General features: G+C 41.3%; 1 protein-coding gene and 2 long non-coding RNA genes across 3 annotated transcripts; all 3 read right to left on the bottom strand.

Annotated features, from left to right (window-relative positions):
- Positions 1-1198: 1198 nt before the first annotated feature.
- On the bottom strand, positions 1199-4039 carry LOC112573923. The gene is made up of 5 exons (XR_003101301.1): positions 3649-4039; positions 2818-3115; positions 2204-2412; positions 1847-1926; positions 1199-1394 (listed from the first exon to the last, which is right to left on the bottom strand). It is a non-coding gene; the product is annotated as an uncharacterized LOC112573923 (long non-coding RNA).
- Positions 4040-8121: 4082 nt separating this feature from the next.
- LOC112573867 lies at positions 8122-13725 on the bottom strand. The gene is made up of 5 exons (XM_025254519.1): positions 12953-13725; positions 12462-12670; positions 11999-12078; positions 11600-11822; positions 8122-10283 (listed from the first exon to the last, which is right to left on the bottom strand). Exons 2-5 carry the CDS (start codon positions 12528-12530, stop codon positions 10209-10211), a joined length of 447 nt encoding a protein of 148 aa, XP_025110304.1. The 5' UTR covers positions 12531-12670; positions 12953-13725; the 3' UTR covers positions 8122-10208.
- A 7545-nt stretch (positions 13726-21270) lies between these two features.
- LOC112574053 lies at positions 21271-24217 on the bottom strand. The gene is made up of 3 exons (XR_003101338.1): positions 24112-24217; positions 22564-22709; positions 21271-22011 (listed from the first exon to the last, which is right to left on the bottom strand). It is a non-coding gene; the product is annotated as an uncharacterized LOC112574053 (long non-coding RNA).
- Positions 24218-24312: the final 95 nt, after the last annotated feature.

Raw genomic sequence — 24312 nt, 5'->3', positions numbered from 1 at the left:
GAACAATATTGACGTGTTCACCAGCACTCGCCCAATGTTTAGCCCTACAATTGCACAGTGATAAGAGTACTAAGAAAGATTGATATCAAGCAGTCTTTTTCTTTTCTCTTTCTCTTCTCTCTCTCTCTCCTTCGTCTGTCATTCCATCCAAGTGTCTTGGGTTTTTTCTCTCTTTCTCTCCATTACATCCTCCTATTAAGTACTAAGGACGAAGCATGACACATTTTGTCTGCAGTTTTATTGACTGAACTGCCTTTTGAAAAGCAGCTTGAGTTACATTACTAAAGATGAAGCTTGTCCTAACAGCCATGGAGAGGAGACCTCAAACCTCGTGAAAACATTTAAGTAGAGAAAATACGTTAAGAGTTAATTCACTTACAGGATGCACAGTCAAGAAGCAATGTTATAAAGAAAACAACAACAACAACAGAAAAATCACAACAGCACTGTGTAGCTGTTCACATGTACCAGCAACAACAGATCATCAGATCAGCAGACTGGCCACAAGAAAGGACGCAGTTACTAGTCATCCCCCTCCACAAGAAATAATATCACCCCGAATGGTACGGATAAAATCTTTTTGTATTATTACTTAGAGACGAATGAGAAACATGATTATGAGTGGTTTGTGTGACAAAATTAGCGTTTTCGCTTATTTATCTCATCAAAAACTACAATCGCCGCATCAATAAAAGTACAACCAGCAGTACAATGGTATTAACAGCTGCAAGAACACCAGCAGCATTGACATCAACATCAGCATCAGAAGCAGACGATATGCATCTTGACTGTCTCCCAACAACTAGGAAAATATGACACCCCCAAGTGTCTTTAAATCCCAAACTTCTTGTTTCACACGAGGCACCAGAGGTCAAGGGAGGAGACTGACATGGATCCTTTCACGACCACGTGACTGAACGTTTCCAGGGTAAAGGACCTTGAGGAACTCATGGCAGATACGTTGTTCACGAAGATCTATTGACAGAAGAAGGAGAACAGAAATAAAATATAGCAAGATAGATCATCGTCGTCGTGTCGTCGTCGTCGTTGTCTTGTCGTTGTCGTAGTAATGGTAGTTATTGTTGTCGGAATTATCATTTAAACATCTTATCTTTAACAAATAGTTAATATCACATCGTTCTCGTCATCTTACAATGTTTCTCGCCCAGAGAAGGACACAAAGTCGACCTGCCTGCACTTGACTTGAAGACGGGAAAGAGACCTTGATGAGAGCGGGAGAGTTGAGGGACAGGGGGTTGGTCACGCTCTCTGGCAGGCTCAGCAAGCCCAGCAAGCGGTTCTCAATCTGCAGTAGTCCCGGTGGTAGCAATCCGAACGTCCACGTCGTCTGCAGCGAGACGGTGGTGTTGTCCGCCTCGATGTTGATGTTAAAGCTAGACAACAGAACAACCACGATTAACGCTCTCAGTCGGTTGTGAGATATTTTCAAGTAAGTCGGTTAATATGCGTTAATAATGACTCAAAAGACTTACATCAGTTGTGAGGTAAAATACGATAATTGTGAGGTGAGCTTGTGAGGTAAAAGCCTCAACTACGACAGAAAATACTTTCATTATGAAGTAAAACCGTTTCGTCAGTTGTGAGATAAAACACTTCTGTCAATTGCGAGGTAAAATACTTGTGAGGCGAAATTTTCTAAATATGAGGTTAAACGCGGGACGAGTCGGTGACGAAAAGAATAATTTCTAGGCTTACAGGGGAGATAATTTAGGGTAAACGGATAGATGGCGCTCGTGAAACTAGTTGTTTACACCAGCCATGAGTACAGACAACTCGCTCTCAGACCAACACCAGTGTAACAGGGAGCCGATGCTCTGTAGCTTACCTGCCAGTCGGTGTTCCGGTGAGGCACATGGACCACCCTGCTACCACGGTCCGAGGGATTGAGACTTCGACATTACCCACCTGTAGACAAAACAACTTTATTAGATGTGACGGGCTGTGACGTTTTAAAACTAGTTTTACATTTCCTCCATCCATTCTCCTTAATAGTCTTCCTTAGTAATCGATACGAAAGTTTCAAAAAAAAGAAGAGAGTTGACAATCAGTTTGAAGGAAAGGAAGGGAAGATAGAGTAGGAAAAAAGAGGAGAAAACGAGAAGGGAATATACAGACAGAAAGAGGATGTGAAGAGAGATAAAGAAGAAAGAAGGGGAGGGTCAAGAGGCGTAAAGCGGCTTACGATGTTCCTCCAGATCCTCTGCAGACATTGGACATCACCAGTTGTCGGCAACAGTTGTCCGTCGCTCGTGCACCTGACGGCAGCGTCGTCCTTACTCAACAGGTAATCAGGGAGACAGGTGAGGTTAGCGTCCGCGGATGTTAACGTGCGTCTCCACTGCACGACAGCTGAGTGCAGCACTGAGGTGGGGCCGTCCTTACAAGCAGGATCTAGGAATTAATTTTTTATATTTTTTCATGAATTAAACTTCTTTTGCTGTGAATTTTAGTTTGGAAGCATTAGAGGGCTAAAAGGTTTGTCTCGTGCGTCACTACAGGTGTGGATTATACACAAACAAACTAAGAACGAACAGTTAAAGTCAGTTATTATTGTGATAACATCTGACACAAAAATCGTCGTTCCTTTCGTCTAAACCAGAGCGAGTGTAGTATAACAACAATTAGTGAGCTTTCGCCATCACTCTTTCCTATCAACAAAAGAGTTCATCAGAACGAAACATTTTTTGTTTACAAACATGTCATGTTCACCAGACATCGGTACAGAAAGTGTTATCCAGTCTCACCACAAAAATAGTTAACCAGTATCATCACACACTGTCAATGAGTTGTACTCACCGGTGTTGATGTATACACCTGTCTCAGAGTTCCTGGCCCAAAGACAGGATGAAGATGACACACACCAGCCGACCGGTCAAAGGCGAAGGAAATGCAGTGACTGTAACCCTTACAGAGCCTCGCGCAGCTGAGTGTAGACACAGCTGGACAGCTGTACTCCGCAGCTGTGACGTTCTGGCCTTGGTAGGCTCGAAAGGTCGTGACCCTCGTAGAAATTAAGGACGACGGGACGACACAGGCGAGGAAAAGAATAAGAATTGTGAGGTCATTGCATCTGTCCCGATGTACGACTGCCGCCCTTCATGTGACAACAAATAAAAGGAACAAATCATTTTCGTTCAATGATGCTGATTATGATTATTATTATTATTATTATGATATTATTATGATGATTATTATATTATTATTATTATTATTATTATTATTCGGCTATCAAAAGAAGATGACTACTCCAGGTCTTGTACTAACTAGACACATCACCATAAAGCTGTCCTTATCTAAAGGAGGATGATCAAAAATGAGATTAAAAAGAAAAAAAAGATAGATGACAGCAAAATTATAAAGGGTAAATAAAACAGTAAGAAAGAAGGACAGCCAATAAAAAAAAAGGAGGCAAGAAAGGACGAAAAATAATATGCTAAGCTAAACAAGAATAGAAATGTGTAGTTCAGCTAAATAACAAAAACAGCTGCAGCACAAAAAAATAAATAAATAAATGTGTGGACGAACAAACAGGAAGTAAACAAAGGGAGACTATTTACAAATAATACAAACAAGAAGGGAGCAAAGAAGGTGGTTGACAGAGTCCGACACACGGCACCCAAGACTTACTTCAACAGCATGATGCTCCAGTCAGTCATTAATCCTCTTGTTTTCCCAGCAAAGAAGTTTCCTGTCACCACACAACTGCTTCCCTGACTAAAGCCGCAAACATGAACTACGGCGACAACAGCGGGACAACTCCTAATGCTCCAACACCCGAGAGTAAACACTGACAACGGGCTCGTTATCTCCCGGACAACAAAGTCCCAAACTCATTAACCACCGGGGTTAGTCTCTGCACTAAGAGGCGGAAGCCATGCAGCTAAGGATGAACTTATGGAGGTAAAGGCCCTCGGCAAGATGGTGGACACCACAACCACAGACTTTTAGTACCACCAAGGTAACGCTCACTGCACCGGCCCTATGATCGGTCCTGCAGCGTATTCATTGTTTCCTTCTTTTCTAGATCATTGTTCTTCAATGCGCTCTCGTAGCTGGCTTTATTTGTGTCTCATTATTATTCTCTCCCTGCCAATCTGTGCAAAGAGCTCACAAGGGAGAGAAATTCTATACTGTGGGAGGGTAAATGTTTTTCTGTGTGACTGAGTTGTTATAAACCTTTTGTCCCGGTGACTGTGAGTAAATCACATTTTTTTTCACCATTGTAACCATTATACAACAATCATATACATTATCGCTGTTTATATTTTGATTATTTCAATATCTTTTAAAATTATTTTGCCATTTTTCCTGTCTAAGAGATCCTCTGAAAACTTGAGTGGTAGGTACATTTATTTATTGTTGACTTATTTGCTTGTCATGTTTACTGAATCGTTGAAAAAGTTTGTGTTACGGATGGACTGATGAGAACACCTGGTGTACCTGTGTGATCAGAGATGTGGCGAGTTTGAAGAAGGTCAGTCTGAGTGAAGCTATGTCACAAGGTTAAGTAGGAGGCTTGCCCACGTGACAGGCGTTATGAGGAGACATGCGCAGGTGGTGTGTACACCACACTTTTAGTGAGAAGACAGCTGTGGTCAGGTAAGTGTGTGAAATATTAATGAGCATAAATACGCGTGTATAGGTCTTGGAGGTGACGTGAGATGTCACGTGGATATGTCACGTGTTTAGTGCGTGATCATCACGTGTCCAGAGTTTAGGGTTCTCTGTGTTGCCACTATCTTATCAAATGCTTGCGATATGTACTTTTCTTTGTTTTCCTTTTCTTTTGCAACTTTCTGTAGCTTTTCTTGTTGTTTTAATGTTCTTTCCTTTTTCCTACATGGCTTTCACTTTTTTTACGATTTCTTACCTAACTCAACGACTGGCAGGCCTCATCTAAATCACTCTTCAGCCTCGTGATCTAATGATAAGGCCACTCGATCGGCACTAACTGGCCGCCCACATCCGGGCAAATGCAAATGACGAGACGCAGCTTCCGGCCAGCGGTCATTGGAGACAAGGGACAGGCAGGTGCTAATTGAAATTTCTATCCCCCTCCCCTTCATCCCCACCCACCCCGCACACACTCACACCGTCGGCAGACCATCATGCCAATGGGAATGTGCTTCTAGAACTTTCCAAGACACTTGGCGTCCTTTGGCTCAAACTATCATGTTATCGCCAGGCGTGTTTTCATTGTGCGATGAAAGTGATAGACGTCCGCTCTGTGTGGCAACGAGGCAGAGGCAAGTATCAACACTGCCTATTGCCAATTATACCTCCACAAAATAACCAGTTGAGAGTAACTTGCTGTTTATTGTTAGGACCGAGGGGAAAACATTTGCTTGAAAGATCAGTCAGTAATGAAAGCCTTGTGTGTCAAAGTGTTTTAAACAAAAGTAAGAAACAGATCCACAATTATTTCCCGATTAGCATTTTCTGATGTTTTATTCTTACATCCTTCTTGGATACGGTAATGTAAGTTCAAAGAATAGAATCAGTAGAAGGACAGACAAGAAGACAATGAGAGAGAGAGAAATTATAAGCTGTGGATGAGAGCAGTCCTCCACTAGTGTCTTTGAAGTTGAGGGCACAGAGAACCCAACATAGAAAGAACAGAGTAATGTAAAAAAAATACATCATAGACTAATACAAAAAGACAACAGAAATTAAAAATCTTTTCTTTCCACGCTTAATCTTTTTCTGTCAGACAACAGCTTGACAAGATTTTCCAACGAACCAAACAGAGTCCACCATGTAGATGTATGGCAGCCTAAGTGTGTTATGTGAAATGATGTGAAATTTCAAAATAAGTCAATGTGTCAGCTACACAGACCCACTCCAGTATTCGTATTCAGGAATTTCATTGAAATTGTTTAATTGGAAAGTTAGGGTAGGAAACGGTAATTCGAAGTCAACCTGCCAGAACACGAAAATCAACTTCAGAATATTATATTGATGCCGATGTTTATCTTTCCTATGGCACCGTTGGATTTCTTAAACCTCTGGGAATGTACTAGCTTTAGGGTAAGTCTAAAGTCAACCTTAACCTCAGGGTAAGCTTCGAATGAATCTCAGCTATCGTAATACAAGTCTTGAATGTCAGTAGCTGGACAATCGGTATCAAACTTCACTCCCACTTCATGGCACCACCACCTGCAGTCCTCTGGTCCGGTCTGGTGTTGGTCTGGTCTGGTCCACAACAGGAAACAGCAACAGCAAGCACTTCCGTGGTTTGTCACATCAAAGACTGTTACCACAGCAACTCCACCTTCATCACTGCTGATTGGAGTTGGTGAGGCTCACTGGTCGGTCTGAGGCTCTTGTTCTTGACCACAAGCCAGGAAGCTAAACACCAGTTGATGAATGAGTCGCCATGGTTACGCTAATGATCACCAATTACTCAAGTACTGAAGGCACACACCTGATCCTGCTGTAGTTCAGGCTATCCGAGAAGAAAACTGATTTTGTCTGTGGGTATGTTTTGTGCACACACAATAAGTTAGCATTTCTGGAAAAGTTTTACTTATATGTTAAAGACCAACTGAATGGTTTGCGCTTTTTGAAGATATTGGTAGATACAGGCGATATAAACCTAACCTGTAAATTTCAGCTTGCAAAACCCATTCAAAACACAAACCATTCATGTTTATCTTTAAAACATTGCCAGACAGTCACACAGTTGATACAATGCATGAGGTTAGGTAGGCCTTGAGAGATAGATAAGCTTTACATCGAGAGGGCTAAATGGAAAAAAACATTTTCTTGCTTATTTTACTTCTCGTAAATAAAGAATTATAAAGAATTGTCGTTGTCGAAGTAGTCCACCACCTTCCACAGACCACAAAGATGTGGCAAGAACTGTTAGAACAAAACACAAATGTAAGCAAGTGTTGATGACAGACTGACAGGACTGGCGCCGAGGCTGAGAGACTAAATCATTCATTACAAACGGAATGAGAACGGAAGTCGTCAAAGATGAAAGACGGCTCGACCAGTCCAATCAATCGAGTTTTTATTTCAGCTGAAGAATCTGGATTGGCACAGTGTTGCCATAGCAGCGGCGATGCGGGGAGAGGAAGGGGCGAGGTGCACCAACTACTCAGTGCAGCCATGCATCGAACCGAATCGACATCTGACGAGGATGGGGTCTATTTTTAGAAGTCTGCGGCGAATTACTCAGTGAACCTGAAAGAAAACCAAAAGTTTGAAGTGTTGGGACAAATGAACTGGTCATACTTTTTTAGGACGAAAATGTGGATTCAATCTGCATTCAATAGCTTGACTAGCGGTTTCCTGTGGCAGACATTGGCGCCGTATTGTTGTTCAGATGGAGCAAGGACAATTGGCTGTAAGAGAAGTCGGGCTGATTGCCGGGAAGATGTTGTGTGAGAGAGAAGGACAGAAAAATAGACAAAGGAACCTTTAGTCGCCTTTATTTAACTCTGACATTCTCCAAAGCAAGATGAAACAGAAGGTTGGGACTGAAAAGTTGGAGGATGGAGGGGGAGACAGCTGATGTCATCACGAGTAGCAGAGATAAATACATGACCATTCCAGTTTGTATTATTCCTTTTTTCACATGTCGGGGTTTACAATAAGTTATCATACTCTGTACGTGGCTATGTATTGAATTTTTCATTCACACAAATTACTGTACATTTCAAAAATTCGAAACGAAAAACTTCTAAATCCATTTTAATAAGAGACAGGCGACCACCATGCACCCAAGGCAATGAAGGGCGCTGGTTGTAAAAGGATATAATGACGAAGAAGAATGCGATCCAGACGATAAATAAAACAGAAAAATTAATGGCACGTGTCAAAGGACACTTTGTGTCATTCCCTGAGCCAGGGACTGAGGCAGGACAGGGTTTGGCCCTGAATGACAGAGCTCGTATTTCGCTCCTGGAGTTTTGGAGAGGACAAGTCGTCCAACGATTCCGACCTGGCGCCACGTCCTCATCGACTGCAGGCTCCTGTCATGCATAATACACACCAGCATCTTGGGTATTATGATAAGGCTGAGAGAGACAACAACTGGCAATGAATGGCCTTGTTGGCGGTCAGGCAACTTGTGTTTACCTGATGAAAGTTTCAATTGTAGCTTTCATAATGCAAACAAACAAGCGGGTTTGATGCTCGGCTTTAGAGAAGTGTGGAGATGTTCTTTCATTAACCCAACCAGACACCAAACATATATTAACATCTAAAGAACCCTGTAGGTATGGTAGGGGTGGGCGGGACTATGAAAGGCATGATGGGAGGAAGAGGACAATGCCTGAGGACGAGCTAACTGTACTTCACTGAGTTGTTCAATCGCTGAGTATGGATGGATTCTCTTTGCGAAAGCTAGGGTGGGAAGATACACATGGCTGGAACTTTTCTTCCTCACCTTACTGGAATTTAAAAGAATTTAAAATTGTGTGTGTGTGAAATAATAGATCATAATATACTGTTGCGTGTCCTTTTATTCTTTTATTCCTCTTATTCTTGTTAGAGAGGAACACACACTATGAACACACGATGCCTGTAAAATACAATGAGTATCATCAAAGCCTGGAAGGGGAACAGGGGAATGTGGGGGTGGGCTCTACTTGGAGCAACCCTGTGAACACATAAAGTAAATGGTTTACATTACAATATCCTGATGATTGCTTGTTGCCATCGAGGCGTAGCCGCACATCAGAGGAGCCGCCGCGGCCGAGCGAAGAGTGACAGTCATGCAAGTTATGAAAATTTCGACTCCATCAATTCTCTCTAATTTGGCCTTCAGTGCTAAACTCTCATTTCCTCCACCCAGACACACGAGCCTGCCGCAAAAACCTCGACCAAACATATTTTTATTTTCAGGTAATACATCATTCAAACGCGATAGCTTTTGATCAGTGACAGGTATCACTAAACAATTTGCAAAAAAAAAATGTTAACTGATCTCCGAGTCTTTATTAAGTTATTCGCGGTTCCTCGCAATTTAGTCCTCATGTTAATTGTCATCGAGGCAACAACTGTTTTGACAGCCAGAACCATGTAACACACCCACCAATTACTCAAAGACCTTCCTGCATTTTCTTGCGCCGCAAACTGTAAGATTGGAAGTCAATTTTGTTGTTTGTTGTTGTTGTTTTTTTAAAGTTGTTTTTGTGACGAACTAGTGCAGCTTTGTGAGGCTTGTTGAGAAATGGCTGAATGAAAGAAAAATTGTATTTATGTGCACAGCAGTAAAGGGTTAATCACCAGAACCACAAAGATCTCACTTCCGATACACTCACATGCATTTTTACTACACCTACAGGAGTGGACTCGCTTGACGTATAACAAAAATAACTGTTATTTATTTATTTTTATTTGCTCATTAATTATCAAAGTCAGACTTATTGATCTATCACAAGAAGTTATCTACATGCATATTCTTCCTTTCTCGTGCGAAACCACATACACACACACTTGCGTCCACGCGAACAAGCAGCCAATCAGACACGACCATAGCTAGATGCGTCCTCCTCACACTCTCAAGAAAGAAGATATTATTTCTACAAGGCACACCTACAGCTGAGTCACTCTATATCGTCGCCAGCAAAGCGTGAGTTGCGAACCTTTGTCCAAAACAACAACAACAGCAACAACAACAAAACAAACTGGCACCTGATGGCATGGTGTCGTTAGGTGACACGCCTACATGGACTGCCTATAAAAGCACACTTACATCAACGGTCCTTATTTCTACGTTTCTGTGATTGTCAAAAGAGAGAAGCGAACCTAAAGCTAGAAAGCTTCTGCAACACTCACGTGATAGAAAACTCGATTGAAAAATAATTGTACATCATGTGGAAAATCTGTGATTACACACCATACTATCAGAATAATCCTCAATTTCGAATTAACCAAACTCGATCATTACTTCTGTGATATCACACAATGTTTGATACATTTGTAGAGGTCAAGGGTCAATTTGCAAAAAGCTGCAACAGCTGATTTCTTCTTTAAACAAAATGTCCTGCGAGATCACATGTAACTCTCGCTATGTTTTTAAACTCTCGCAAACAGTGAGAATACATTTTTGGTAGGAGAGATAATTTTATAAAAAAAAAAAAAAAATATTTCGTCGTCATAGTATTATTCCCCACGGGAAGCGAATGTTTACGGAGTACACCACACGTTCAGGGCGGACACTGTGATTGATCCCTTCACCACCACGTAATCAAAATCGTCCAATGGAACCGTAGCTGCATGGTGTACACGAGGTTGTTGTTGACGTAAATCTGTAAACAGGAAAATAAGAAAACACAAAAAAAGTTACGTCCAGCAATGTGATTTGTTGTGTTGTTATCACATCTTTATTCTCGACGTCGTCGTCATCATCATCATGTCGTCGTCAACACTATCATTGTCCACATGTTCAACATCATCATCCATCGTCGTCGTCGTCATTGTCGCAGTTGGCGTTGAGACAATGAACAACAATGCCGTGATGTCTCTCATGTAAATCATTCTCACACTAAGCTAATGTCTCTCCAAGTCTCTGTGTCCGCGATTTGATCGTGGCGCTGCCGATACGCACAAGCAAGCAAATAAACAACTATTAATTGATTTTGTTTAAGTAATGTAATTATCTTTAATTGTTTTTGCAATGGTTGCTGAAAACAAAAGCTGTGACTATCTGTCTTTGTTACAAAATTACTGTAGCCAGTTTGCTTGCGTTATAACGGGTATGTGACCCCGCGCCTGACCCCGCCGGTGTCCGCAGCATGATGCCCGTTCGTCAGGACTGTTCTAGCACAGGTGTGAACAGGTGTGAACAGGTGTGAATTGAGGTAAGCCTTGTTCACTGGAATGTTCGGTACGAGAGCGCGCATGCGTGGTGAAAAGATGCTAGATGTTTCTAGACGCTTATCTACATTGTCTATAAGCCCTGACGACAGACAGCGAAATAAATTAGTAGAGAGACAGACAGCAAGAGTAGTTCTGGAAACATCGTCAGGATGTCGCCATTGCCAGCGGGTCTGGTGTCAGCAAGTGAAGGCCAGTGTGAAACTGTCAATAAGGTGTTTGAGGACATCTTTGACTGCAAGGACTCAGGTTGTTTTGTTTTTTTGTTGTCTGTTGTTGGTTATTGTTTTTTGGGGCGTGGGGTGGGGCTTGAGGTTTTTGCTTGTTTGTTTTCTTTTTCTTTTTGTTTGTTTCGTTTTGTTTCTATTACTTTTTTGTTTTTTGTTTGTTTTCTTTTTATTTTTTGTTTTTGTTTTTTTTGTTGTTGTTTTTTTGTTGTTTGTTTTTTGTTTGTTTGTTTGTTTTGTTTGTTTGTGTGTTTTGACAGGTTAGCACAGCAGATCTAGGTCTCACGAACGAACCATTGACGATGACATAGGCTCAGGTAACATTTACATCATATTCCACCTTTCATCTAACTGTCTGTCTGTTTGTCTGACTTGCTGTTTGTTTGTTGTATCTGTTACTTTTTGCTGTGTGGAAATAACATAATATCGTCGATGGAGAAGATCATTTGCATTACTAAGCAAGCAAGCGCACACACATACACACACAAAGAGAAAGAATAGAAACTGTAGTGTGATCGTACCGATAACTGGCTCGATGAAATAACGGTAATCTTGATGAAGCCAGGGGCATTCACTGAGAAGGACGTCAAGCTGATGACTGTCAACAAAGAACTTAAGATCCCGTCCAGCTTATCTCCCACTTTCAGTGAGTTTGTATTTAGTAGACCAAGTAGGCTGGCCATGGTCCAGGTTGTGGTCAGGGGAAGACTACTGCTGCTGTTGCCTTCAATATCTATGTAAAAGCTGGAAAGGCACAATACGCTTTTCGATAATTCAACAAAAATGATACATAGTATTACGATATTAGTATGCATAAACATGAGACACATACATATATCAAACATGTACAGAAACAGGCTATTGGACAGACAGACAGACAGACAGACAGACAGACAGACACACAAATAGCAGTGACTTACTCGTTAGTAGGTGTCCCATTGATACACATTGACCATCCTACAGTCACATTGCGAGGTATAGGCACTCGGACATCTCCCACCTGAATATAGTGCAATACAGTCAGTATTTACAATTAGTTGATTTTTCTTAGATATTCATCTTATTTATTTATGCTAATTTTACTTTCCTACTAGATACTGTTCTTACACTACTCGTTAGTTTAACGGCAATAATAAATGTCACGTGGTTAGTTTGAAAATATAGCATGAGGTCAGTAAATGCCTTTTGCCGAGAAAAACACAATCATTACTTCAAAAGTCTTTACTGATTTTCCTGTAACTGATTTCTAAGACAAATGAAAAGAACTCACAAGAAAAAAAAATGTAATCTAAATTACATAATTTAGCAGATGACAGAATTAGAATAAAAGTTACGCTGAACCATGATTTAAAAATCATCATCATCATCATCATCATCACTCACCGGGTTATTCCACAAGTACTGCCGACACTGAACGTCTGCTTGGGTGGGCACGAGTTGTCCATCCTTCATGCATCTAACCACTGTGTCGACCGTGTTGAGCAGGTAACCGGACCGACACGTCACATTGGCCTGGAAGGAGGTTAATGTTCGAGTCCAACGGACCGGGGCTGAGTTGGACACCGTTAAGGAACTCTCTTTGCAAACAGGATCTTAGACATTAAGAAAAGATAGGTTTTTTTTTCTTCTCATAAATAAATTACCTCCCCGACCCCCATACAAATAACAAGCTCTGACGATACATGTAACAGCATTTGGCGTAGACGATGGGAGGTAGTAGTAGCAATGAACATATAATATATATGATACACAAACCGATATCACTATACTCAGACATAATATACAATACAGAGGCCAAACTTCGTGTATACAAACAATTAACGGCGTACTGTAAACAAACTAAGATTGCTATAGTTATTACTAGAAATATTTACCGGTGTCCTGATAGATGCGAAGTGGGGTAGCGACGAGCCCAGCCCCTAAGACCGGGTGGAGATGACACACACCAGCGGACCGGTCAAAGGCGAAGGAAATGCAGTGACTGTAACCCTTACAGAGCCTCGCGCAGCTGAGTGTAGACACAGCTGGACAGCTGTACTCCGCAGCTTGTGACGTTCCTGGCTGGCAGGCTTCGCAGTGTCGTGGTTGTAAAGGCAAAGTGCCGATGACAAGAAGACACAGACGACGACAAGTGGAAGAATCGTCATCTTGCCTGTGGGCTTCATGAGGTGACAACGGTATTTACACTGAGTCTTCAAGTATTGCGCTGTCGCTTGCTGTGTTGAGACAAATAATAACAATAATTTCTTTCAAATAAAATGGCAAGTTTTCTTTTACCAAGCAACTGAAGCATTTATTCTTAAAAACGTCCCAAATTTTAAAATTTCAAACACAAAAAAATTAGTTTCTGGCCCCGTGTTGTCAAACTAAGCTACACTGCAATACTTATTAGAAAAATAAGCAGTGAGCATTTATTTTTCTTTTTTTTTTTTTTTTTTTTTTTGAATGGCTTGTTAGTATCACTCATGCAACTGGTATCAACAGTCAGTATCGTAAATAAAAATATCGCCTAGTTTTAGTCCACGTTGCTATTTCAAGCTGTTGGTAGACATCTAAATATACTAAGATGTAGACACTAAGACATGAAATTCCACACAGTGAAAAAAAATTGTGAAGCGAAATGCGAAAGTTTTTAATTAATCTACACAAAGACAACATCAGAAACCCCCCAAAAAAACAACAACAAACAAACACTTACGTAAGATGAGAAAAAAATCTTTCAGCAACATATATTTTGTTTGAATAAATATGCACGACCTAACGAAAAAAAGGGGAAAAGTGAGCGGTGATAAATAAACAAATCTTTACCTACAATACACGTCACCAGAAAGTGTTGTTACTTACCTAAACGTGCGTGACGTAAGCACAACGTCAGGTGTAACAGAAGTGAGGACACGTGTGTCCTGCTGACTAAAGTCGGTAAGTAGTGGTGGTCAAACGGTCTGCACCTTGTGATGTATGTGTGGCTGCATGCATGCACAGTGGGTGAGAGCACACGGAGCTCTCTAGCACTGGAGTCAACTATCGCCTGGCTTCCTTCCGGACGAAGAGGCCCTGCCTGGGGCCAACAAATGTTCACCTGGGAACACTTTGAGCTGTAATGATTCTACAGCGCAAATACTGGCGACAGGAGGGTGTGCAATATTAAATACCAGTCGAGGCCAGAAACAGCAAAAGTTTTGAGAGATTTGCGTGTGTCCGTTTATGCGTGCGTGCACGAGAACTGCGTTCTCTGTGAGGAGGGGGTGGACTTTGGTAACGGGTATATGTCGATGACGCACATACCCTTGTTTGCGCATATATGTGTGCGCGCAGCTGTGTGTGTGTGTGTGTGAAAGAGAGAGAGAGGGGGGAAGATAAAGAGGGTGGGTGGGGAAAGTGAAAGACAGAGAGAGGGGGATACCTGTCTTGAAGCGGAGGGGAGGGAGTTTTACAGCACTAACAGCTGCCTTTTATACACTAAGGCGAAGCTTCATTTCCGAGGCCCTTTAAACGGTCCTACAGGATATATTCAAATCCAGAACAAATTTGAGGGTTTGTTATTTGACATTATATTACTAAATTGCTGAGGTACCCAGAGTCGGTCGGGTGACAGTGCACGCTGCATTCGATCAAAGAAATAGTCGGTGGACGAGAAGATCGAGAAATGCCTCCCCCTCCACCTGAGCGGTTTAGTGTAGAGAACGCTCAAATTTGCATTCAATTTTTGTCCAGCATTGTGAATCTTATTATGTAAATTTAACTGAGTTTGCCTTCGCGAGAGAGAGAGAGAAAGTGCAGCTGGTCGGTCCCTAAGGATTCTAATTTGTTCTTCTCACTCCGCCGTGTGTGATTGTCCTGGAAAAAGTTAGACACTCTGTGTTCGCCTCCAGGCTCGGCTATCAGGCCGCTCGATCAGAACAAAACGCGGACTGACGATCTGGCCGAGCGATTTGATAAGGCAAATAAGAGCAAAGCGCCGGCATGCATTTCCCTTCACCGGCGACATGAGAAAACAGGTGCTAATCGACGTCCGAATAACGGTAAACCTCCAGTAGTTCCCCTCCGCCCCCGGAGTGACTGGCTAATCAGCCATGCCCCCCTTCCCCCAACCGAACCCATCCCTGATGTCCCTGTTTCAAGCCGTGTTGATGCCAGGATGACAAGTTCGCCACATCTATTATCTTCGGGGTGTCGGGTGGGGTCTGGTGAGGTTGGTTACCATAGGATGTCGTGTAGAGACGGATGATGATGATGATGGGTAGGAGGAGGAGGATAAAAAGAACAAGGGAGAAAATAGCAAGCTTTTTTGATCACCTGTACTTTCGTTCACCTGTATGTCTACCTGTATAAGATTTTCCATTTAAAAAATGGTATGGTCGAGGGAGGGGCAGGCGCTCTTGCAAAGGAACATACAGGTTTACACAAAGATACAAGCATGCCTGAAACACACACACACACACCATCACGGATGTGCACACACCTGAACATAAGAACACTAATTAGTAAGCGGAAGTCACTTAAATGGGATTGAAGCTAAATTATGGTAGAGGATGTTGACAAAGTGAACAGTTTACTTTTTGTCACGTACCCTCCTCTGTATTACCACAAAGAAGGATAAACAAGATAAAACCTCTCATGCACGAAGACAGCACATGTGGCATGATGCATGAAGTCACGATCAACATCCATTGATTAATAACCGAGTTCCTGCTTCCACAGCAAAGCTCCTGCTCTCAAAGTTTCTGTTGAAGTTTGTGAAGTATAATCTATACAAACAAAGGATTCTTAGGCGTAAACACTTACTTATATTTCTTGCTGGAAACTAATCTTTGACGATCTCATCTTAGACTTTTATGAAACTCGTGTGACAATGTGGGGGCTGAAAGAGACAGTAAAATAAAAATGAGCAGAGCTTAGGAAAGGACAACGAGAAAGATAAACAGCGAAAGAGAGAGAGAGAGCGGCTTAGAGACGAGCAGAAGAAAAGGGAAATGTCATGAAAGGTCGGATTGATAAACATATCTTCTAATTCTGGTTTGTTAGCATGTAGCTGGGATGGTGAGTGTGCACTTTTGAGTTTAGAAGTAAATGAGTAGATGTTTGTGTGCGTGCATCTGTATTTGTGCACGTGTGGACAGAGATGCTCTTGTTTCTGTATTACGTACAAACATTTGAAGATGTGTCTGTAAGTGCATGTTTGTATTGAATACTGTGAAAAAGGTGTTCGTGCGCATCCATATGTGTTTGTGTGTGTGTGTGTGTTCGTGGGGCAGAAGAGGTGACGTACGTCACGTAGTCCACAATCAACGAGTGGTCTCCCCTGGTCCAGACGTCATCGTCCCGTGAAAGAGTAACGACGAAGGGTGCAGTCGTTCTCGTTGTTTTGACTGACAAAGGTTCACCACTGGGAGTGGGGTGGCAAGCACCAGAAAAACATGAATGAGAAGAGGAGGAGGCTTGTACGCAGTTCCACTGGACCGTGGTGCTTGGCGACACGTCCGCCATGTTGCCCGTCACGGCTTGTGGTTTTTTAATGACTCAGTTACTCGTGACTCACATTGAGGCTAATACCCAACTGTTCCTCCCATTTACACTGCCTCTCGCTTTGTCTATATTTTTTATTTATTTATATGCAAAATCGTAGATTTACAATGATACTCATCTGTTAACTTTAAAAAAAATTACTTCATACACAAACTCAATCAGTGTTAGGCATAATAAGGACTAGACATATTACAGTACAATATTGTAATGCAGTTAAAAATTTGTTCGGTGTAGATCGACGAACTCCTCGTGATTTTGTTTATTGTAAATTGCATCAGTTCCTAATAAGTAAGTTTAATCATTTGGTGTATTATCTATGGTTGCATTTTACTAGAATGAATAATAGAGTGACTCATTAACAAGTATTGCATGCTTTATATGTTCGGAGTAGAAGGAACTGGGTGCCTAATATTTCAGTTATTTTCTCTTCGATTTGGTTTTGTTTTCATGGAACATGTAAATAGTTTTACTAAGAGACTGAAAGAAGAATTATGTGTGCAAATGAGGAATTAATGGAATAGTTATGTTAACAGTACTGACAGATTTTCATTGATGGCGTACACAAGACATTTTACATAGTGTTAAACCACGTCTAATCATGAACTTCGATTTTTATAAGTGACATACTGCACAGGATTTAAATCCCCCGTAATATAAAGATGTTTGAAGATGAAGTTTATATTGTATTATGTTGTGAAGTTTTCTGCATTTTAGAGTTAGATATATTCATAAAATGTCACAATTGGCTGAATGTTTAAACCCAGAATAACGATTGCATCAGCAAACAATTAAGTTATTGTATAGAACTTTCCACTTTATTTATTTTACTCTTTTAAAGCTAGAAATAACATTGTTGGTAGAGAGTGACTGAAATATTTCGATAAACATTGTGACTGCACTCTTACTTCACTTGCACTAGACATTAATATTGTTAATTTTGATTGTAATGCATGTCTCATTACCATCTGGCCCTGGAATAAATTGGTCAATCAGTCTGAATCTCTCAATCTCTGTATAGAGTGATAGAGCTGTAGTTATTATAAACGCTTGCTCTGTGTGTGTGTGTGTTTTCTGAATGAACAATTAACGCATGCATGGACCTGTATGTGGCAAGGTGAGTGAGACTTTCATCATGCAAGCTGTTGTACCTGGTGTCAAGAACCTTAATCATCGAACTACCTAACAGTGCGCTTCTACGAGTTGCTTCCCTTGCTTTTCGTTGCGTTGCGTGTTTATAGTCGACATTACACATGACAACACACCCGTAAATAGCAAAACTAGCGCTATGAACATTACATTTTTATTATAATTTAATAATAAGAAGAATACGAAGAATTATAATAAGAATAATAATAATGCGTGATTTATATAGAGTGCTCTAAGCGCTTGAGACAAGAAGGAGACATGGACGATATGCGAAAGACGGATAAACAACAGTACTGATGACTAATAAAAGACAAATATAGAAAACGCAAGGAGCAATCTAGTAACAAGAGCTGAGTGTTCTTGGGTCTGTAGATGAAGACTAGTAGAGAAGTGTGGACTGTTGTTAAGAGTAACACTCACAGAACAGATGTTTTTGGTGAACATTTGTCTTTGTCTCTTTCCGCCCCTCAAATCTCTCTTAACGTCTCTATAACTGTTTCTCTTATGTGCATATGTACATTTTAGTTTTCCTCCAGTCTGTGTATCATGAAAATGGTGGAAGACTTTGCCTGTCTCTGACACATACCTGTCGAGAAACTCATTCAGGTGACTTAAAGAAAGGATTATTTTTGTAAGCGGGTACTTGACCCCGGGACTGACACACGCGCCCTCAGGTAATGTTGACTGACCTAACTGCACCTAGACAGCAATGGTGGCACGCAATGTCACAGATCTCATCAACTCAACGTCTTGTCATATGTTGCCAGCAGAGAAATAACTGTAACTTATACTTACAGCCGGCAACACCTGAACAATAGTCACTGAGGTGATCCTCCATTTCCACCCTCACCGCAGCCACAACATTAGCCACCCAGCGTCCAGCCAGATGACCGGCCAGAGAGCGCAGAGCTGTGAGCAGCAGAGACTTTATTGCCATAGAACGGAATTTTTCTTTGCAGTAAGTGGCTTTATTTAGATATACATCTTGCTTTGAGTTTCTCTCTCAGGGAAATACGTTTTAAGCAAAACATTTTTTTTTCTTTTTGATTTTTTGTTTGTTTGTTTGTTTGTTTGTTTGTTTGTTTGTTTGTTTGTTTGTTTGTTTGTTTGTTTGTTGCAAAATCATTTCTGTGATGGAACCGTTAATTAAATATAAGGAAAAGTTTGACAACTGATCTTCATACACCTATTTTGATGTAGAAAGTCTAATTACAGAGATCACAATAAATATTAATACAAAATGTCAAATATTAATACAGAAGCATCATTGAAATAAACCTTCTTAGAGAGAACTGATATATAGACTCTGTCAAACAAACTTTTACTGAAGACAAACAAGCCGTACACTGTAGCTGCCTCCCTTTCATTACTACACCTGCCCATGACCCTCTCATCGTGGACATAAAGATAATGTTTTATTATAAATAAACACAATCCGCTGTTTCTGGTTTGGGGTGTGGGCGGTCATAAAGCCTGGTGAAAGGGAATGTTCTGAGATTGCCTCTCAAAACTGCGTTTAATGCTCGGACTTGTTTCTGCGCCTCAGAAACCATTAGAGTTGTTATTAATAATTTACAGCAAAATTCGTTTACATGTTGTTTGTTTAACATTATCGCTTAGAGAAATTAAATCCTCTAGTTCTAACGTTTCTGGTGCTTTTATTGTCATCGGGTACTCTGAACTGGTTTATTTTCTGCCGAGAACAGTAAAGCAGGGTTGCTTAGCAGATAATTTTATTTTTTCCTGGTTTACTGTCCTCCGAGAACAGGTTTGACTGGTTATCAGATTTTGCCGAGAACAGTCAAGTGAGACTGGTTATCAGATGTTGCTGGTTTCTCATTTTCAAATGTTTCTGACTATATACGAGCTCTTTCACTTCAATATCGACTTTTAACCTCAAAGTTACTCTCTCTCTCTTTCTCCCAATCTCTATCTCTGATCTGTCATTCCATCCTTCCTTTTGGGGTTTTTTTCTGTGCTGTCCTTCTTTCTCTTTCTCTCTCTCCTTGAAACTCCCTCTCCGCCTTCTGACGTCATTCACAATCACTGACTCACTGTCAAGTCTTTATCCTTTTATCAATCCCTATCTCTCCATTCACCACTCACTATTTCTCTATCACTGTCACACCCTTGTTATCGTTTCATCTCTGCTCTGCTCTTTCTCTCTGTCTCTCTACAAATCTCTTTTTACTCTTCTCTGTCTTTCTTTTTTTATGCTGTTTCCCCATCTTTGTCGGTCCTCTATTCTTTTCTGCCATTCTTCTCTCGCTTTGTCTATCAATCCGTTCTGTTGGTCCTTTCTATTTTTGTGTATCGGTCCTCTCTAGTCCTTATCGTTTATCCTGAAGGATGGTAATTTGCACAAAACTATTGCTGAGGAGATGATGTAAAGTGAGTTCTGGCTCTAGAAACATGGTGTGAGTAAAGGGAATACAGACAGAGGAGTTAACTGTGAACAGATTTCCTACATCACCGCGATGCCACCCTCAGGTGATGTGAGAGGAAAAGACAATCTTGTAGTCTGACAAGGTGAACTCTTTGCACTGAGGGTCATCGTTGTCATGGAGTCAGGTTGCAGTAATAACCAGAAAGTCAGTGTCGAGTGTCATGCCCAAGGGTGTAGCCGGCAAGTAGACCACGAAGACTCCGCAAAAGGACGACACAGAAATTTCCAGTACATAGAAATCGCCATACAGGTACAGAAGCAGCTCTGCTTAGTCTCGATGGGATGTAACGGTCGTTAAGACTGAATTGTCGCTGCAAACCACCGCCTGCTGAGTGTATCACGATAATGAGGATGGCAAGCCAGTGATAGACCAACAGATGCGGAGGAAGCGATGTCGGAGAAGAAAGTTCTCAGGGGAGTAACACACACGAAACTCTAGTTCCACCATTTCAATGACCATAAGACCGGAGTACAAAAATGTACATCAGGACCAAACGAGGATGTTCATCTTCACCACTAACAGTAAGTACATACAAGCACAACAGGAGCAGTCTTGCCAACGGCCCACGTCTATCAAACAAAACAAGAAAAGAAGAGAGCAGCAAATGTCGCTGTCCTGTCTGCCCACGCTTTCCCGTGCATTATGGGCACTTGGTGACGAACCTAACAACTTCTATATCTCTTTCAAGGCATAACAGTGATCATAAAAGTCTTTTCCATCTTTTTTTTCTAACCACTTATCTGTGCATTAAGTGTGTTCATGCACGACTGGATTTTGTAATCTCCGGGAACAATGCAGGTTCCATTTCAGGGTGTGCTGTCAGTGCAAGGACACAGAAACAGCATACCACTATGGAAATGCAGATTTTTGTTGTTGTTGTTGTTGTTGTTGTTGCCATATGCATGCGGTTGCTTGTGGATGACTTGACTGGTCTGTAGTGGGGCCATGGAAAGATCAGAGGATAGTGTAGCGTGGGTCAGGGTTTGCAGCTCATAGCTAGCTAACAACTGTGTGACATTGTCTATAGTTCGACTGTTTCACTAGTGTTAGGACTTCTCAATTTTGTTTTTTTTTTTTTTTTTAATTTTCTGTCCATTACACGGTATCTCCACGTCAATTATCGACGTATCGCGATTCTGATGTATAGGTGCACCTGTGATGACTACCCGTGGTGGAGGCGGTATGAGCGGAAGAGAGCAATCACTTGACGGAAGCAATTGCACTGTTAGAATCGATCTCTCTGCCTCTTAGCTACCTGGGCAGCTGCTGCATGGTCCACCTGCTCTCCTCTCCTCTCCTCAAGGCGACCATCCCAGGCATGACGATGCAACGACAGGCGAGCTGTGTCGGGTGCAAATTTCACTTTCACTCACATGTCCACGAGTCCATTCCAGGGTCCAGCTTGGATAACATCTCACTAAAAGAATGGTAAAATGGACATGAGCAGAACGTTGGCAGTCTTGTTCGTCCATTGTCTTCTGATGGAGGACGCGCGTGGACAGCAAAACGTAAAAGCTTGAGACAAACTGTTCATTCCACGTGAATACCGGGTGTGTCAACGTTGTAAGCTGCATTTTGATCTGTCAGCAGTCAAAACACAAAATCGTCCACCATTAGCTTATTAAAGTGTTGGTGGGGGATTGGATGGAAGGTGGCTGCCAGTTTATACGAAAGCAGTGGAGAAGGTTGCTGCGTCCTCTGACCAGGAGCTTCCTACCGACGCCAGTCAAGCATGCCGTCTCACGTCAGTGACTCCGGTGAACGTAAGAAAGCAGCTTCCACGCCAAGTTAATGGAGGTTAGAAACTTGATTAACTGACAAAATATTTTCAATTATATGTAAGTTTAATATGCATCAAATGCATTATATTTATTTACTGGTTTTTTTCAAATCATTGTCATTCTCATTTTGTTTATTTTTGTTATTATTATTTCTTTATTCTCTATTTCTCTGCGTGTGTGAGAGTGTGCGTATGTTTTTTGTTTGTTTGTTTGTTTTGGTACGGAAAAGTGAGAACATTGTTTACACTCCAATCACCACTACTGGGTTCATTTCACCTTCAGAAAGTGTGGCTTGAAATGCTACCACTAGTCGAAAATATGAATTCAGAAAATCATTTAGAGCCACGTCTTATATTACTTCATATTTGAGCTAGCTCAATCAGGACGTAATCCAAACAATCTAAACATAAAGAACCTCGCGCCACACGCAATCAAATTGCTTTGCTTTTTGTTTTGTTTCTTCTGAGCGCGTTTTCAAAGTTGCCAGGAAGGAGAGAAGAGGGTAAGAAGGAAGCTTGAGTGCCTAATGCTCACTTTCACCTGGCCAATCAATATTTCAAACTGTCGGCTGTGTGCTTTCCTCACCTGCTCCGTTGCTACAGTAGGTGTCAAAGCTGCACTTACGCTGCAATCGTTGACGTGATGACAGAAGCGTTGCCTGGGAGGTGAGTGGCTCGACGGGTGTACAAACAAGCGGCCATGGACAGGACGTGAGACTTCCCCACACAGACCTGACCAGAGAACATTTAGACAGGATTCCTGCATTGTGCATTTGCTTCTAGATAATGGTATGTTCCCACCCACCTGAAGTAGCGAAAACAGTATTTTCTTCTTATAATGTCACCGGGTCACGGTTGTCAGTCTATACTTGCCTGTATGTCGATAAAATCCATGAATTATACTTAAAAATAAACAAAACATGAATGCATGTACATTGACCTCCAGACGTACTCAAAGAACTTAAATGATAAACAACAGTAAGTAAATTAGGTGTTTTAAAAGTAGAACTAGGAAATAAATAGTCAACAGAGGAAGACTAGAATGCATTCGAGAGTAACTCCGTTTGAAAAAGTAAAATAAAAATCTAAATAATTTTTTTTTAATCCATGACACTAAGCAACCTTAGCATTACATAATACATATGTCGGGTTATATTTTTTCACTCCAGGAATGAAGATGAGCTCATCTGTTTTCCATGTGTATCTGACTATGTTCCTAGCTACAGTCGAGTGACATTTTTATTAGCCGAGAAGTCCAAAGTCCAAAGCCACTATTCTGACTTTTTTGCATTGATTTGGTCTAGTGTATGCTTGACAACAGTAGTATATGTACATGTACACACCTTACAGTTGCCCCCTTGTGTCTAACATCATGGTCTGGGGGGACGACAGGGGGCACGTGTGTGTGTGTGTGTGAATATAAATCTGTGGTCTTGTTACCTGTCTCCATGATACAACGGACCTGACTACCCAGCTACAGACTAAGCTGTCACGCCGGGATATTTAACCCTTACAAGCCTGGCGCTGTTCTAGCAACTTTGAAGTATAATGAGTTAAAATCATGAAGTGTACTTTGTATTAATTCCAAACTGATCGTAGCCAGCCACCTGCAATCTTAGTCTTCGGGTAACTGTTTTGTAATGTCTATCGTTCTTTCTCTCTTCTCCTTTTTTCCCTTTACTTTTACATTTTCTTTTATCCAAAGAAACATTGTTTAGTGTACCATTAGTAGATTATATATTTTTACCAACCTCAGCTCAAAGGATTCGGACTCATCCCTAAAAAAGAAACCTTGTATGTGTCCCAGACATTCCAACTAACAGTCTAGTACTTTCCGACTCCACAGTCTAGACTAGGGGTGGACAAAGTTTTCTGTATGCCGGCCGGTCTCACAATTCTAAGCTATTCTCTCACAATAAAACTTTAAAACAAGCCTTTCCTTTGAAGGCAGCCGCCCCCGACGGTGTCTAACTCCATCAGACATGCCAGGCGTATTAATTATTTATGTTTGTGCCTTGTCTGTGTTAGAATATTACGGACTGATTTGTAACGCTGTTGTGCTTGATAAATAAAATTTCAATCAAATGAACCAAGGCTGAATACAAATATGAAAACAAAAACAAAAGCACTTCACTTTTTCGCAGAAGAAGCCGGTCTAAAGATGTCCGCGGGCCACTGGTCTAATACTTTTCCATATCACATTCTAGTACTTCGAGTTCAAGTAGCTTTTTCCATTACACATTCAGCTTGGGACATGGCGAACAATAATAATTATAAAAGAAGATTCTAGTCCAACATGTCTTCTCTTTGTGACGTCTGCATTTCATGACGTATT

This window comes from Pomacea canaliculata, linkage group LG10 (genome assembly GCF_003073045.1).
Source record: "Pomacea canaliculata isolate SZHN2017 linkage group LG10, ASM307304v1, whole genome shotgun sequence".
NCBI classification, from domain to species: Eukaryota; Metazoa; Mollusca; class Gastropoda; order Architaenioglossa; family Ampullariidae; genus Pomacea; species Pomacea canaliculata.
Note: the sequence above shows the minus strand (reverse complement) of the source record. Positions and strands in the feature narration are given on the sequence as shown.

Coding starts and splice junctions, on each gene's coding strand:
- LOC112573867 (XM_025254519.1), bottom strand. CDS start 12,530: ATGAAGGATGGACAACTCGTGCCCACCCAAGCAGACGTTCAGTGTCGG. Junction 12,079..12,461: donor AGTACTTGTGGAATAACCCG/GTGAGTGATGAT, acceptor CACTATATTCAG/GTGGGAGATGTCCGAGTGCC. Junction 11,823..11,998: donor AATGGGACACCTACTAACGA/GTAAGTCACTGC, acceptor GTGCCTTTCCAG/CTTTTACATAGATATTGAAG.